The 16041-nt window shown below is 40.2% G+C and overlaps 1 protein-coding gene across 1 annotated transcript in view; it reads right to left on the reverse strand.

Moving 5' to 3' along the window:
* Positions 1 to 3798: 3798 nt before the first annotated feature.
* Positions 3799 to 16041, reverse strand: part of AAMDC (adipogenesis associated Mth938 domain containing) — a 30283-nt gene continuing 18040 nt past the window's right edge. Inside the window, exons 3-4 of the mRNA XM_049889722.1 lie at positions 6372 to 6467; positions 3799 to 3976 (exon numbers count right to left, since the gene is read on the reverse strand). Of these exons, the coding sequence (XP_049745679.1) occupies positions 3836 to 3976; positions 6372 to 6467 (237 nt within the window). The 3' untranslated portion in view covers positions 3799 to 3835. The remainder of the gene's footprint in view (positions 3977 to 6371; positions 6468 to 16041) is intronic.

Raw genomic sequence — 16041 nt, forward strand, 5'->3', positions numbered from 1 at the left:
CTCTCACCTCTAGCCTTTGGACCTGCTGAGCCGTGGAAAAACTGCAGATTTTCTCCTGTGGTTCCTTTACTCTCATTCTCAGTACTTGGCCTCATTCTAGAACCTGTGTGTCTCATGGGCTTGGTACATTGTTTCTATGTTCCCATAGCCTCCTACACATTCTTCAAGCATAGAATTATCACTGTGTTGCAGGTTCACAAATGCAAACCTCTAAAGAAGGCGAAGTAACAGAAGTGGCCTAGAAGAAGATAACAGAGACTGAAGAACCAGAGAGCACATTCACTGTCAGAAGAAGGCAGTTACTTTCTGGGCCCACTGACTTGTTTTATTCTAGCTAAATGTGGGCATGGTGGTATCAGATCTTCCAATTCTTCCAGGAAAGCCAGAAATCTGCATTTTCATGTTAAAAAAACCCCAATTTTTAAATCTTGGAAACTAAAGCAAATGTTAAAATTATTCTAAGAAACAAAACATGTCATCAGGTGCATTTGTGCCAGTTTGCAACTTCTCCATTGTTACTGTGGGTTTACAGGTTTGTTTCAGCCAACTAAGTTGTGAGTACCTGGAAAGTGAGAATGTCTTTGTTGTTGTATTCCCAGCACAACTCCTGGCATGTACCAGTCAAAGAAAGAATGAATGGGTACTGAAATCTAGAGTGAACTCGGCACTACCATGGTAAAAACCAGTTGCCTTTAAGTAAATTCCAACTCATAGTGACCCTATAGGATAGAGTAGAACTGCCCCATGGGGTTTCCTAGGCTGTAAATCTTTATGGAAGCAGACTGCAGAGCGGCTGGTGGGTTCAAACCGCCTACCTTTCACTTAGCAGTGAAGCACTTAGCCCCTGCACTACCAGGGCACCTTCCATAGTAGTAGGCTTATAAAAGCAAGTCCTGAGATTCAAGTTTCTGAAAGGACTTTATATTTGGCTTTGACACGATTGACCTCGGCAAACAGAATGATGGGACAGAAAGGTACACACCTAGCACTCAGCAGACTTCTTGCCTGAGAAACCACTCAGGCTAGAAGAATTTAAGTGGGCAGATTGAATCAAAATGTTTTTTGATTCAATCTTCCTATAAATTCAAATTGAATCAAACGTTTAATAATTAAGACCTGAGGGTAAGTACAGTGGCATGTGGGAAAATAGCTTCTCTCCAGGTTCTGAAATCTTCCAGCACTGACCATAAGGACCCGATTCAGAAGTAGGGGCTATTTGTTATGAAGTTCTATGCGAAGTTTAATAAACTAACTGCCAGATACTTCTCTCTCTAAGAAGTTTGTGTGAAGTAATCTTAATGTGGAGACAACTCGCCTAGGAACGGTGATTACACCCACACTTAATGCAACACCCACTGAGGCTGTCTCACTTTACATCTGACACACACACAAATTGGTTGCATCAGCAGAGAAATAGCCTCAGTTTTATCAAATATTCCTCCTAACTGTACAGAGGCCTGGCTGTCTGAGCCAAGTGAGATCTAGAAAGGTCCTGGGATCTGACAAATGGCTGGCTGCAGAAAGGGCACGGAGCAGGACCTCCCCAGACTTCTATCCCAGGTGTCAGCCCTGTGGGGATCTCACTCCCATGGACCTCCTATGGAGTGAGGCGGTGTATGGTAGAAAAGGGTCAAGACAGCATCTGGGGTTCTGATCTGGCTCTGCCACTTGTTGGGTGAACTTGGGAAAATCACTTCACTGTCCACGCTGATTACCTTAGCTCATCTTTTCTTGCCAGACCACATCTTAAAGTTGCTGTCCAGTTTACTGGCTGGCTTCCCTTAGGTCAGATGCCCAAACGGGCCAATCGGATGGTAGGATTATGTGGAGCAAAATCAACTTTCTAGTGATGCTACTTCAACAAGGGCAGGGGTGGAGCAATTTTATTTTGTTATGACCATGAAAAATACCATATCTAATAAATACCTAGTTAAAGAGTTGCCAAGTAAATGGTGAATAATGAACATCTCATTCTTTAAGACACAGCTTAAGTGTCATCTCCTAAATGTCATCTCCTTACTGATGTCCTCCCTAATCTTCCATCTTACAAGGATACGTTAGTCCTTTCTTGTGCCACAACTGAACCTCGTAACTATTATACTATTAATGCATTATATTATTACTGTTTACTTTCCTGTTTCTCCCATATAAGTCCTTGAAGGCAGGAACTATAACTTATTCATCTTATTCATAATAGAATCTCAGTAAATGGGCATGAAAGAGAACTATTGAGTAAATGGGTGGGAGAGCTCTAACATTCTATGAATCTATGAAAATACCAAGCTGCTGCTGTATTAGGGACCATAAAATGAAACCAGCTGGCTTTATATAGCAGCCCCATTAGCAGAAAGATGACAATGACTTCAGTTTATTGAGTTCTTACTCCATGTCAGGCAATGTGCTAAGACTTTATGTGAATTACCTCATTTAATACCTACAATGACCCCTATCTGACAGGTGAGAAAAATTAAACTCAGAGATTAAATAAATGCCCAACCAGGAGTCGTAGAGAGCCACAGTTCTAGGTAAAGGGTATTTGACACCGAAGCCCATACTCAAAACTCTTTAAAGAAGAAAAAAGAAAAAGATGATGCTGATAGTATAGTTCTATCAGCCTATTCTAAGGCTTCACAAAGGCCACCTGGGTACTGAATAGACCATAGACTATCAGAGCCAGAAGGAACATTTAGAGGGCATCCTTACAGGCAAGGATGGCGAGACTGCGTCTTACATACTTTGGACATGTTGTCAGGATGGATCAGTCCCTGGAGAAGGACATCATGCTTGGCAGAGTACAGGGTCAGCGGAAAAGAGGAAGGCCCTCAACGAGGTAGATTGACACAGTGGCTGCAACAATGAGCTCAAGCATAACAATGATTGTAAGGATGGCGCAGGACCGGGCAGTGCTTCGTTCTGTTGTGCATAGGGTCGCTATAAGTTGGAACCAACTCGACGGCACCTAACAACAAGTGGTTAAAAGCTCAGCTGCTAATCAAAAGGTTAGCAGTTCTAATCCACCAGCTGCTCCTTGGAAATGCCATGGGGCAGTTCTACCCTTTCCTATAGGGTCACTATCAGAATCAATGGCAGTGGGTTTGTTTGTTTTTTTTTTTTTTTTTGAGTCCAGCTCTAACCCAGACCCACCCAGTGCCGTCGAGTTGATTCCGATTTTATAATTGGAATCAGAGGCTCCTTCTTGTGTTATCTGACATTTGCTCCCTCACTTCATTCAGGGCTCTGCTCATACGTCATCTACATGAAGACCTTCCTTGGCCACATATCTGAAATAGCCCTCCATCACTCCTTGTTTTCTTATCTTTATTTTTTTTCATAAAAGTTTTTTCGTGTATTATGAATTTGTTTACTTATTTCCCCCACTAGAATATAAGCTTCATGAGGGCAAAACTTTGATTGCTGTTTCTCTGTAGCACAGCAGTGCCTGGCATATAAGGAATGTAGTAAATATATTAGTTGAATTAAACATTCCAAAGCTTCGACTGCAATGTGATCTTAATGCGCTAAAATTTTTCTTCAGTCTTCAAGGCAGAAGGCTTTATTTTTGCCTTTAGTTTCTCATACTTCTGGCCTAACGTTTACCACATTGTTAAACTTGGGTAAACATCTGACTCCTCTCCTGATTACCAGTACCTCTCCCGCCCACTCCCCACCCAAGGACAGGAACTTGCCCTAGTCATGTGTGTATTCCAAGAGCTTAGCACAGGGCCTGGCACAAGCAGGTATTCCAAAATGCTTGTGGGAGGTTGGCGTGGACAGTGGTAAGAATGATAGTCACAGGCATCATTGCTTAGTGATTTATTCTCATCTTAAAGCTCCATCAGCAGGTGGAATGGAAAACACCTCCCACCCTGACTCCTTGGGCAACCAAGGCATTATACTCCTTCACTGCCTGCTCTGTCTGGAGTACTCGCACATCGATGCCTTGTTTCTCGAGGTACTCCACCGTTGATGGAGGCACCTGTGAAAGAGCAGAAGACATAGTAAGTTAGGGGGAACGGCCCCCCAGGCTTTCCTTTCCTGCCATGAGGTAAGCATACTATAAAGTTGGACAGTGACAACTGTCACTCCTCAATCACCCCGCCTGTCACCAGTCTAAAATTTGGCAGAGAGCCCTAAGGAGTTAAGAAGGTCTCTGAGAAGTTGACAGAAGTACTATAATATCCATGCATAAAGCTCAGGTGAAATGGAAATGGAAAAGGCGTGACTTTTGGAGTCAGGCAGCCTTGGATTTAAATCCTGACAGGCAGTATGACTTTGGGTAAGTGAATTAAATTCTGAGCCTTTGCTTCCATGTCTATAAATTAGGGATAATCGTATCTAGCTCACACGGTTGGTATGAGAACTAGTGAGCTTAGGTTTGTAAAATGTCTAGCATGGTATAAAGCATAAAGTAAGTAAACGTTAAATATTGGGGTCAGGCCAACCTGAGTCTAAATTCTAACTTAGAATTAACCAACCTAGAGACCTTAGGCCAGTTATTTAAAGTCACTGAGTCCCAAATTCATCACCTGTAAAATGTGGCTAATAACACATCATCACAGGGTTGATGTGAGGATGAAATTAACTGATGTATGTATACTGCAGCAATATGTCCTCTAAGAAAGGACTTTTTAAAAAAATTTTTTACTGTGCTTTAAGTGAAAGTTTACAAATCAAGTCAGTCTCTCATACAAAAATTTATATACTCCTTTTGCTATATACTCCTAATTGCTCTCCCCCTGGTGAGACAGCATACTCCTTCTGTCCACGCTCTCTTTTCGTGTCCATTCAGCCAGCTTCTGACCCCCTCTGCCCTCTCATCTTCCCTCCAGATAGGAGATGCCAACATAGTCTCGTGTCTACTTGATCCAAGAAGTTCATTCTTCACCAGTATCCTTTTCTATCCCATTGTCCAGTCCAATCCCTGTCTGGAGAGTTGGCTTTGGGAATGGTTCCTGTCCTGGGCCAACAGAAGGTCTGGGGACCATGACCACCAGGGTCCTTCTAGTCTCATTCAGACCACTAAGTCTGGCCTTTTCATGAGAATTTGGGGTCTGCCTCCTACTGCTCTCCTGCTCCCTCAGGGGTTCTCTGTTGTGTTCACTGTCAGGGCAGTCATCGGTTGTAGCCGGGCACCATCTAGTTCTTCAGAAAGGCCTTTGTTGACCACTAATTTAAAGCAGCCCCTCATAAGTCACCATTTAATTTCCTTCACAGCATTTATCACTATCTGAAATTATTGTCTACCTTTTTATTATCCATGAGGGGCATGAACCTTGGTTGGCTTGCTTATCCCGATGTCCCCAGTGCCTAGAATAGTGCCTAACCTATAGAAGGTGCTTAATATTTTGTGAATGAATTACTATAAAAGGTCATCAGTAAAGGACAGCTATTATTGGATGGTATCTTCTCAACTCTGGCTTGTCCTAAATATTTTTTCCTAAGTAGTTTTTACTTAGACTCTGCTTCCTCAGAAAGAGCTCTGAGTAAAATATAAAAAAAAGTCCTGTATTACTTTTCTACATGCTTGAAAGATTTTATAACTACAACAAAATCCTTACAGACAGAACTTACTTTAATGGGAACAATAACCAGTTTAACCTAAAAAATATAAATAAATAAAGGGTACCTTCATCAGTAGATTTTAGAATATGTATACAAAGGAAGGAATAAGCCAGGTCTCTATATACTTATGTGGAAGGTTGTCCATAAAATCGTAATGTAGGTGAAAAAAGTTAGAGAATAAATACATAGAGTGTAATAGTATTTATGTAAAAAGGCGATAAGTGTATATAAAAAAAAACCCAAAGTGTATATATGCATATCTAATTTTTTTTTTTTTTAATATGTGTAAGTGTGCATATGGCTGCAGATGCTTACAAGGGGAACAGGAGCAGAGCAGTATACACAAAACGTGGAGACTGGGGAGGGGAAATCTTCCACCTTTCTACTACTACAGTTCTGTACTGTTTAAATGTTTTACTTTTGCAATTAAAAATTTTTTTTCTGAAAGAAAAAAAAAAACAAATGGATTATACCTAAGAAAAGAAAAAGTACTCTAAAAATGTAAAGAACCAAATATTGATAACTGTGATAACTGTAGGACTTGAGAAATAAGCCCTTCAGGATGAAGGTATTCCTGAGAAATAGTGGAAATGACACAGTCCCAGGATTAGGCAGAGGGAGGAGAGTCTTCACCTCATGATGAACACTAGTGTATGCAGCCATTATTCTATCCTGGGTCATCCACTGGCTCAGCAAACTGAATGTAAGGGATATGTAGAAGTGGACTCCTAAGAAGGACATATTTGTAAGGTAAAGGTCCAAGAGATCACCCCAACTGTCATCAGAATCCTGTACACACCAGTACCTACCTTCAAGGCCTCACTCATGCCTCGGCCAATCACAAGGGTCTGCACACCCTTCTTGACAACTTCCTCTACATCTGCAGGCTGTACACCAGGAGAATGCTAGATGTGGAAAGAGAAAGTAGACCAGGTACCCGCTCTTTTAATCTTTCTTTGCAACAGGCATTCTTGTGGGATTCAATCACTCATTCAAAAATATTTACTGAAGTTTATTCTGTTTCAAGCATTGTTCTGGGCACTAGAAAAAATAGAGAAGATACAGTGCTGCCCTTAAGGAGCTCCAAGTCTAGTGAAAAATATAGAAAACTAAAAAGTAAATGTAATCATTTTACAGGTGCTACAAGCAAAGTTCAGGGTATCATGACACCATAGATTAAAAAAAAAAAAAATAAGGGGCATCTAATTCAGGCCTGGTTGGGGGGTTGACGGGAAGGCATCCTAGAGGAGGTGGCATTTAAGCTGAGATCTAAAGGACAAACAGGAATCAACCACATTAAAGGAAATCAAGGAACAAGGCCTGCCAAGTAGAGGAAATAGCATGTACAAAGTCTCAGAAGAAAGAAGGAGCCTAGTGAACTGCAGGTAATTCAGGATGACTGGAGTGTGGAGTGACAGGTACGGGAGGAAAAAGAGACGAGGCAGGAGAAGAAAGGCACTTGCGTGCCATGCTAAAATTAGGATCTGGAAAAATTTCATAAGAAACTCCAAAGTTTACTTTTTTCTGAGTCCCTTTTCCACCTAAGTCTGGGAAAACTATGCTTTAAAACCTACTGGCTTAGTGTTTTGGCTTAGTTATCTACTGCTGCTTTAACAGAAATACCGCAACTTGGATGGCTTTAAAAAACATTTATTTTCTCACAGTTTAGGAGGCTAGAAGTCTGAACTCAGGACACTGGTTCTAGAGGAAGGCTTTCTCTCCATGTTGGCTCTTGAGGAAGGTGCTTGTCTCTTTTCAGCTTCTGTGTCCTGGTTCCTTGGTGATCCCCATGTGGTGTGGCATCTATCTTCTCCCATCTCTGCTTGCTTGCTTGGTTCCTTGCTCAGTCTGCTTTTTTTATATCTCAAAAGAGATTGATTTATGACACATCCTACACTAATACTGCCTAACTAACATAGCAAAGAAAACCCAATCCCAAGTAGATTATAACCATAAGTATGTTGTTGTTGTTAGGTGCTGTCCAGTCAGATCTGACTCATACTGACTCCAAGTACAACAGAATGAAACATTGCCTGGCTCTGTGGTCCTATACCATAAGTATAGGAGTTAGGATTTACCACACATATTTTGGGGGAACAAAATTCAATCCATGAAACCTACCTATCTCTCTATAAAGCCTTCCCAGACTCTCCCAGGCATATTTAAGGTGAGGTGCTTAAAGAAGATTAATCCAGCATTATGGCATGGTGGCTTCTGAACTGCCTCCACTTCAGCAAAGGCGATACGGGAGTTCAAAGTTTGATAAATACCAGCCCAACATACTGGATTCACATGTTATGCATCTTTACAAGGATGAAGCTCTCAGCGCTGACACAGAGAGACAAAGCATTCCTCCCCTATTCTTTCATTCGTTCAACAAGCATTTACTGAGTCAGGTCCGATACTAAGCACTAGGAATGTTGAGATGAACCAACTGTTGCTTGGAGGAGTTTTAGGCAGGTGAGGTTAGAGAACAGGTGCAAACAGTTAGAATGAGATAAAACAGTTGAGGATCTCAGAAGTGGGAATGAGAAAATATGAGTGGGAAACTGTCGGGGAGGACACATGTTTTAACTGGGTCTTAAAGTATGTAGCAGTATGCCTTGATGCAATGGCTGTGGCCGCAGTACATTCTAATCGTTAACTAGAGATGGTAGAGGGAAAGAGCTGCTGAAATTATCAAGAAGACAACAAATGGACCAGAGAAAGAAGGGTTTTTCAGTCTAGAAAAATGATGGTTTAGAGGAGATAGAATTGAAATATATTTATAAAAGGTATGGGAGAGTAATATGAATCATTTAATTAAATCCTGGGATAATAATATCTTACATGTTTACAGTTGCAGTTTTCATAACACATCTATATAAATTATCCCATGTGATCTCATAATGATCCTGTAAAGTACAAAAACATCCAACTTCCTTGTTTTACAGATAAAAGAAATTAAAGCTCACAAAAGAGACACAACTTGGCCAATTACACAATTACTAAGTGGCGGAGCTGGGATTTGAACTCAAACATGTTTGACTTCTGATTCAACACACTTTACTAGAATACTATAACCAGGGAACAACTTTCCTGAAGCTTGAAATGGCCAAATCTAATGACCACATCGGGTTGTTGTGCTTATCCCAGGTACACAATAAATGTTAGTTTAAATGTAAACCTGAATCTTCCCTAGAGCAATCTTTCTCTCTCAGAAACACCATACACATAGCCAATAGAGGAGATAGAATATCAAGATGTTTAATATTCCAAAATTATAATTTTTGATTAACCCCCAAAAAAGGCAGGAACAAAGAACATGGAGACAAATAGAAAGCAAATAGGAAGATGAAAGACTTAAACCTAACCATATTGATAACAATATTAAGTTTAAATGGATTAAATAGTCAAATTAAAGGCAAAGATTGTCAGACTGGATTAACAAAGTAAGATCCAACTAAATGCCATTTTCAAGATATGCACTTCAAATATACAGATAGCTGCAGGTAAAAGGGTGAAAAAACGTACGATGCAAACACTAGGCTGACAAAAGTTGGTACAGTTATATTAATATCAGGTGAAGTAGACTTAAAGGCAGGAAATATTACTAGAGATGAAGAGTATCATTTCATAATGATGAGAGGGTTAATTAATCAGGAAAATATGAAAAACCCAAATCCGTGCACTCTTAATAACAGAGCTTCAAAACATAGGAAGATAAAAAAAAAAAAAGAACTAAAGAGAGAAATAAACCACAACTATGGAAGTTTTAACCACGCTTTCTCAGTAATTGATAGAACAAACAGACAAAACATCATTAGGATATAGAAGATTGAACACCATCAACCAATTTGACCTAATAGATATTTATAGATTACGGGCCCAACATGGAGACACTGGTGGTGTGGTGATTAAGACCTATGACTGCTAACCAAAAGGTCAACTGTTTGAATCCACCAGGCACTCCTTGGGAACCCTATGGCGGAGTTCTACTCTGTCTTATAGGGTCATTATGAGTTGGAATCAACTCGACAGCAGGGTCATTATGAGTCGGAATCAACTCGACAGCAACGGGTTTGGTTTTTTTGGTTTTAGTATACCCAACATACTCATCATATGACTCTGCTATCACACACCTGAGTATTTATCCTCGAGAAATGAAAACTCACGTTCACACAAAAACCTGTACATGAATGTTAATAGCAGCTTTGTTTGTTGTAGCCAAAAACTTGAAATGACCCAAATGTCCAACAATAGGTGAATGAATAAACAGATTTGTTATAATCCAAACAGTGAAATACAACTCAGCAATAAAAAGAAACAAACTACTGATATGTACAACAACATGATGAATCTAAAACATATTATGCTAAGTGAAAAAAGCAAGACTCAAAAGATTACATACTGTATGGTTCCATTAACATGACAAGTAAATATGTGTATTAAGTCAGTTCACAAAAATTTTAATAAGGCCTGTATATTAGATAGTAGTATTGTATTAATGTTAATTTCCTGATTTTGATCCTCATATATCATGATTATGGAAGAGAATGACCTTGTTTTTTAGGAACTACATACAGGTATTTAGGAGTAAAGGGGTATAATATCTTCAACATATAATTCAGGAAAAAAAAAAAAACCTATCAATCCACTGATTGATCAAAAGGTAGGATGACAAAGAGAATAATAATGAAAATATAAAATGTTAATATTTGGAACAGGATTAAATATGTATGAGAATTCTTTGTACTATTCTGTAACTTGTCTGTAAGTCTGAAATTACTTCAAAATATAGTTTTTTAAAAAAAAAAAGTATAGTAGCATAGGCAGGTTACAGATGAGCAGGAAGAGACCACCTATAGTCACACGTACACACTCACCTGCTCCCTGATTTATTTAGCCAATGAAACAGAACTTGACAGAAGCCAGGTGGCCACACAAAGCAGCAGTAGAGGCAGCATCTCTTTGCAGGATTTTCTCATGTCTCTTGACTCCCTGTGGGGTATGCAGCTAGCTGCTGGTGACACTCTTCACTTAGTCAGTGTCTCAGAGCTGTCTCTCTGCTATCCTTTTATATTCAGGCTTACCTCATCAGTACCTTCCTAAAGTCATTTCCACTGAGACTGTACATGCTGATATTTAAGGGCATATCAAAGAGTGTTCTAAGTTAGAACACCTGCATGTCAAAGAGTAAACCAAATCAGTAACAAGGGTACGCCCTCATGTTGGGAAAGGACACGGAGCTGGTGGCTAGGCATCTCTGCACAGTATCTCTGCTTCCGGCTTTCTCTGTTTTCCACAAAGAGCAGGAGAGATTTAGGGAGGTTAAATTCTTTGCCTATAAAGTTACTGAGGTTGATAAATTTGTTAAAGACATAACAAAATAAAGGGGAGGGGGAATATGTTTTTCACTTTATCACAACCATTGGTTCTTAAGAATGAAAAGGATTGGTTTAGTTACCCTTTTTATTTCCATGGTCTTTTGATCAATTCTAGAACCACCTTGAACTGGATATGACTTAAAGAACCTAAAAATTTGTCTGGAGATAAATTTTTCTGGGGGAAACATCAAGGTTGGAGAGCTTCACCTTCCTTAAGCAAATGCGTTTACCTGAATTATTGAGCCATTGCTTCATTTAACAAGGAGTAGCACCTACTGTGAGTAGCACTCTGATGCCCAGATTCTAAGCACACATTCTCGTAAAATGAAATGAGGACACTGTCCGCTAGAAATCAAGTGAAAGGTCACAAGAGAGCGTAAAGCACGATCCTTCAGACATTCAGAGACTAGAGGCAGCCGCAGATCATCAGCGTTGCTGGATCAATGGAACTCAGACGATGAATTTGGCCGCTGCGTGCTATGCTGCAGGCCCACAGTGTCACGTACAGAGCAATGAAAGCTAACTCTGCAACAGCCTGTGGATTCATGCATTGGCGGGTGATGATTACTCACAGCTTTGTGCAGAGGCTTGGGATTGTTATTGAGGCATCCTCAATTTGCTACCAGCTCCTTCTCTGCTTCTTCCAATCCCTCTGGGCAAACCACTAAAGATCTCTTCCCTTACTGTCTGATTCTGTTCCTCTTTTTTAAGAGGCTTTCCATTACACGACCTCAGGTTGTAAAAGCTTATTATATGTTCCCCCTTGGGAGAAAGCTATTAATTGTGGAAAAATGTTCAGCTAATACCCATTATGCCAGCTAAACAACAGGGTGGCATCCTATATGGCTCAGGCATTTCCTCCTATTTTATATTAAATTTGAAGAGAAAACATTCCTAAATTATACTTTCAAGGAAGTGTTTCCTTCTGCCTATATGAAGTGAGCATAAATGGGTAGTAGCAATGCCATTATCTGGCTATTTTGCTGATAAAGGCAGAATCTATGAGTAAAGGTTAAGGATCTCTGCATCTGTCACCTATGGACACTGCCTGAGTTCACATTCTCATTATAGCTTGTCTGAATTCTCTCTGCCTCTACAAGGGCAACCAACCCGACCCTATTGGACAGAGTGGAACTGCCCCATAGAGTCTCCAAGGAGTATCTGGTGGATTTGAACTGCTGATCTTTTAGTTAGCAGCCGTAGCTCTTAACCACTACATCACCATGGCAGAGGCCTATTTTTTTTTTAATTAACTTTTATTAAGCTTCAAGTGAACGTTTACAAATCCAATCAGTCTGTCACATATAAGTTTACATACATCTTACTCCCTACTCCCACTTGCTCTCCCCCTATTGAGTCAGCCCTTTCAGTCTCTCCTTTCGTGACAATTTTACCAGCTTCCCTCTCTCTCTATCCTCCCATCCCCCCTCCAGACAAGAGTTGCCAACACACTGTCAAGTGTCCACCTGATTTAATTAGCTCACTCTTCATCAGCATCTCTCTCTCCCTCGCTGACCAGTCCCTTTCATGTTTGATGAGTTGTCTTCAGGGATGGTTCCTGTCCTGTGCCAACAGAAGGTCTGGGGAGCATTGCTGCCGGGATTCCTCTAGTCTCAGTCAGACCATTAAGTATGGTCTTTTTACGAGAATTTGGGGTCTGCATCCCACTGATCTCCTGCTCCCTCAGGAGTTCTCTGTTGTGCTCCCTGTCAGGGCAGTCATTGATTGTGGCCGGGCACCAACTAGTTCTTCTGGTCTCAGGATGATGTAGGTCTCTGGTTCATGTGGCCCTTTCTGTCTCTTGGGTTCTTAGTTGTCGTGTGACCTTGGTGTTCTTCATTTTCCTTTGCTCCAGGTGGGTTGAGACTAATTGATGCATCTTAGATGGCCGCTTGTTAGCATTTAAGACCCCAGACGCCACATTTCAAAGTGGGATGCAGAATGTTTTCATAATAGAATTATTTTGCCAATTGACTTAGAAGTCCCCTCAAACCATGTTCCCCAGACCCCTGCCCCTGCTCCGCTGACCTTTGAAGCATTCATTTTATCCCGGAAACTTCTTCGCTTTTGGTCCAGTCCAATTGAGCTGACCTTCCATGTATTGAGTGTTGTCTTTCCCTTCACCCAAAGCAGTTCTTATCTACTGATTAATCAATAAGAAACCCTCTCCCTCCCTCCCTCCCTCCCCCCTTCGTAACCACAAAAGTATGTGTTCTTCTCAGTTTTTACTATTTCTCAAGATCTTATAATAGTGGTCTTATAACAGAGGCCTATTTTTGTGCCACAGATCCCTCTGGGAGTCTGATGAAGTCTGTGGGTCCTTCTTAGAATAATGTTTTTAAATGAATAAAATATATAAGATTACAAAGGAAACCAATTTTATGGAAATACAATGATCGAATATTAAAAACAAGTGTGTGATCTAATAACATATGTGCTTCTTTATTAGTTTAGGAGAGTGAAAATCTTTTCTAAAGGCCCACTAGCAGGGACGGATTACCCAATAAGTAAGTTAAGCATGTGTTTAGGGCATCAACAAAACAGGGACACCGATGGTCTAAAGCAAAGACTCACAGATGCCAAGCAGACAGGACACAAGGAAAAGTGAGTGCCCGCAGTGGAAGGGAACTGGCAGGGCACTAAATGAAATTGATACCAGCTGCAGTGCGTGAGAATGTGCCAGCAGGAAATAAAGTTCATGCAGGGCCAAGAGGGTGCCCACGTGCAAGGTTATTTAAGCTGTCAGGCCCCTACAACTTCAACACCTTCATTGACACATCTGTCTCCTAGGTCCCGTCCCATGTAACTGAAACTCCTTATCCCAGTGGTCTCTTGGGAATGTACTATTTCTTTGTAATAAACAAGGGTGTGGCCTGTCGAGTCTAACTCTTGCTACATTCACCCAATATGCAATTAGATCCAACATGAGCAGTTACCAGGCAAGGGCGGATTATATTAATAGATAACAGGTCTCTGATCCATTTTGAGAGAACCGTCTTGTACATCCACGTCTAATGATCCAGCAACTCCTGCCAGGAGGGCCAGCAATGCTCTTTGCCATGATACAAACCCAAGGGTATGCTCTTGCAAACGTCCTGGTAAACAACCAATGGGAGTTCCAGTCCCCTGTGGACCCTAAGCATGTGCTTACCTTGCTTATTGGGTAATCTGTCCGTGTCCTGGAATTGTCCACTCTTTCTAAATACCTTAGAAAACATTGCTTCAGAGCAGACATAAAAAGGAGATACCAAAAAAGAAGCTGAAAACATCGCCAACAAAATGCGAACACTAAAGTATGTATTTGTTGGTTATGTAGAATAATATTTTACAGCATTTTCATCAGATGAGTCAAGCTTTCCAAGATGCAGAAGTACATTTACAGACATGCACAGATCTCTACTAGCCATTAACAGGGTGTTTACATAATTTAAGAGAAGATTTTAGGAATTTTGAAAACGTATCAAAACAAATACTGCCAAATACTGATTATCAAGCAGTTCACCATCAGAGAAGCATTAGAGAGAAACAAGTGGCCATAAAACAAAAAATAGTACATGTGAGGAACGTGCTTCTTAGTTCAATCAGGTATACAAGACCAAATGGGCAGCTCCTGTCCAAAAGCAGGATGAAGGGTCAGGAAGAGACAGGAACTGGTCGAATGGACACAAGAAACCTGGGGTAGGAAGGGGGAGTGCGCTGTCACATTGTGGGGATTGCAACTCATGTCACAAAATAATATGTGCATAAATTTTTGAATGAGAAATGAACTTGAGCTGTAAACTTTCACCTAAAACACAATAAAAAATAAATAGAAACAAGTAAATGGTAGAAGTGCACTAGAAGTACTGAGTGCCAGAGATCAATTTCATATAACCACATACTACACCATCATTGACACACTTGAATCTTACATGAAAAGAAGGGCAAAAGTGTAAGAAGTTCCTTCAAATAGATTTTCCTTCTTAAACAACGTGGATATACCTCATGAAGAATGTATGAAGGCATCCAGGAATTAGTGCAGGCTTATCCTGATAACTTAAATACAAAACTTTGCAGAGAATTGTGACAATTTCATCCTTACATGAGAGCTAAGTTTACAGATTCAGAAAAGGCAAGTTTTACTTATGTAGGCATGTATGATTCCATAATAGAAGATAAAATACAATGCGTATTTCCCAACAATGAAATTGCTTTATGCATATTCCTAACTTTAATGATCACAAACTACAAAGAGAACACTCATTTTTGTCCTTAAAAAGACTCAAAAACCCTCAGCATATGTCATGGATTGAATTATGTCCCCCCAAAATATCTGTCAACTTGGCTAGGTCATGATTCCCAGTATTGTATGATTGTCTACCATTTTGTCATCTGATGTGATTTCCCTATAGTTGTAAATCCTATCACCATGATGTAATGAGATGGATTAGTGGCAGTTATATTGATGAGATCTACAACATTAGATAGAGTCTTAAGCCAATCTCTTTTGAGATACGAAAGAGAGAAGCAAGCAGAGAGACACGGGGACCTCATACCACCAAGAAAGCAGCACCAGGAGCAGAGCACATCCTTTGGATCTGAGGTTCCCGCTCTGAGATGCTCCCAGACCAAGAGAAGACCGATGCATCACAAGGACCTTCCTCCAGAGCCGACAGAGAGAGGAAGCCTTCCCCCGGAGCCGGCACCCTGAATTCAGACTTCTAGCCTACTGGACTGAGCAAGAATAAACTTCTCTTTGTTAAAGCCATCCACTTGTGTTTCTGTCATAGCAGCACTAGATGACTAAGACAGCATACAACGATTCAAGAAAGACTTGATTCATTATCCTTAAAATGTATGGAAGTAGATATTGTTCTGCAGCTTAATTGTGATGAAATCATTGAAGAATTTGTAAGAGCGAAGAATAGAAATGTTTTTAATTATAACACATTAGATATGAAAGATATATCTAAAAATAAAACGTAGTGATTTGTAATACTTGTTTCCTGATCGATAAATTTTCTTTTATGACATCTTTTCATTTATTCATTCATAATTATAGCCTTTATTATGAGACAAGCATCAAAACTGAAGTAGAAGTGGTTTGAAGCAAAATTAGTAAAAATCAATTTTT

This window comes from Elephas maximus, chromosome 7 (assembly GCF_024166365.1).
Source record: "Elephas maximus indicus isolate mEleMax1 chromosome 7, mEleMax1 primary haplotype, whole genome shotgun sequence".
NCBI lineage: Eukaryota > Metazoa > Chordata > Mammalia > Proboscidea > Elephantidae > Elephas > Elephas maximus.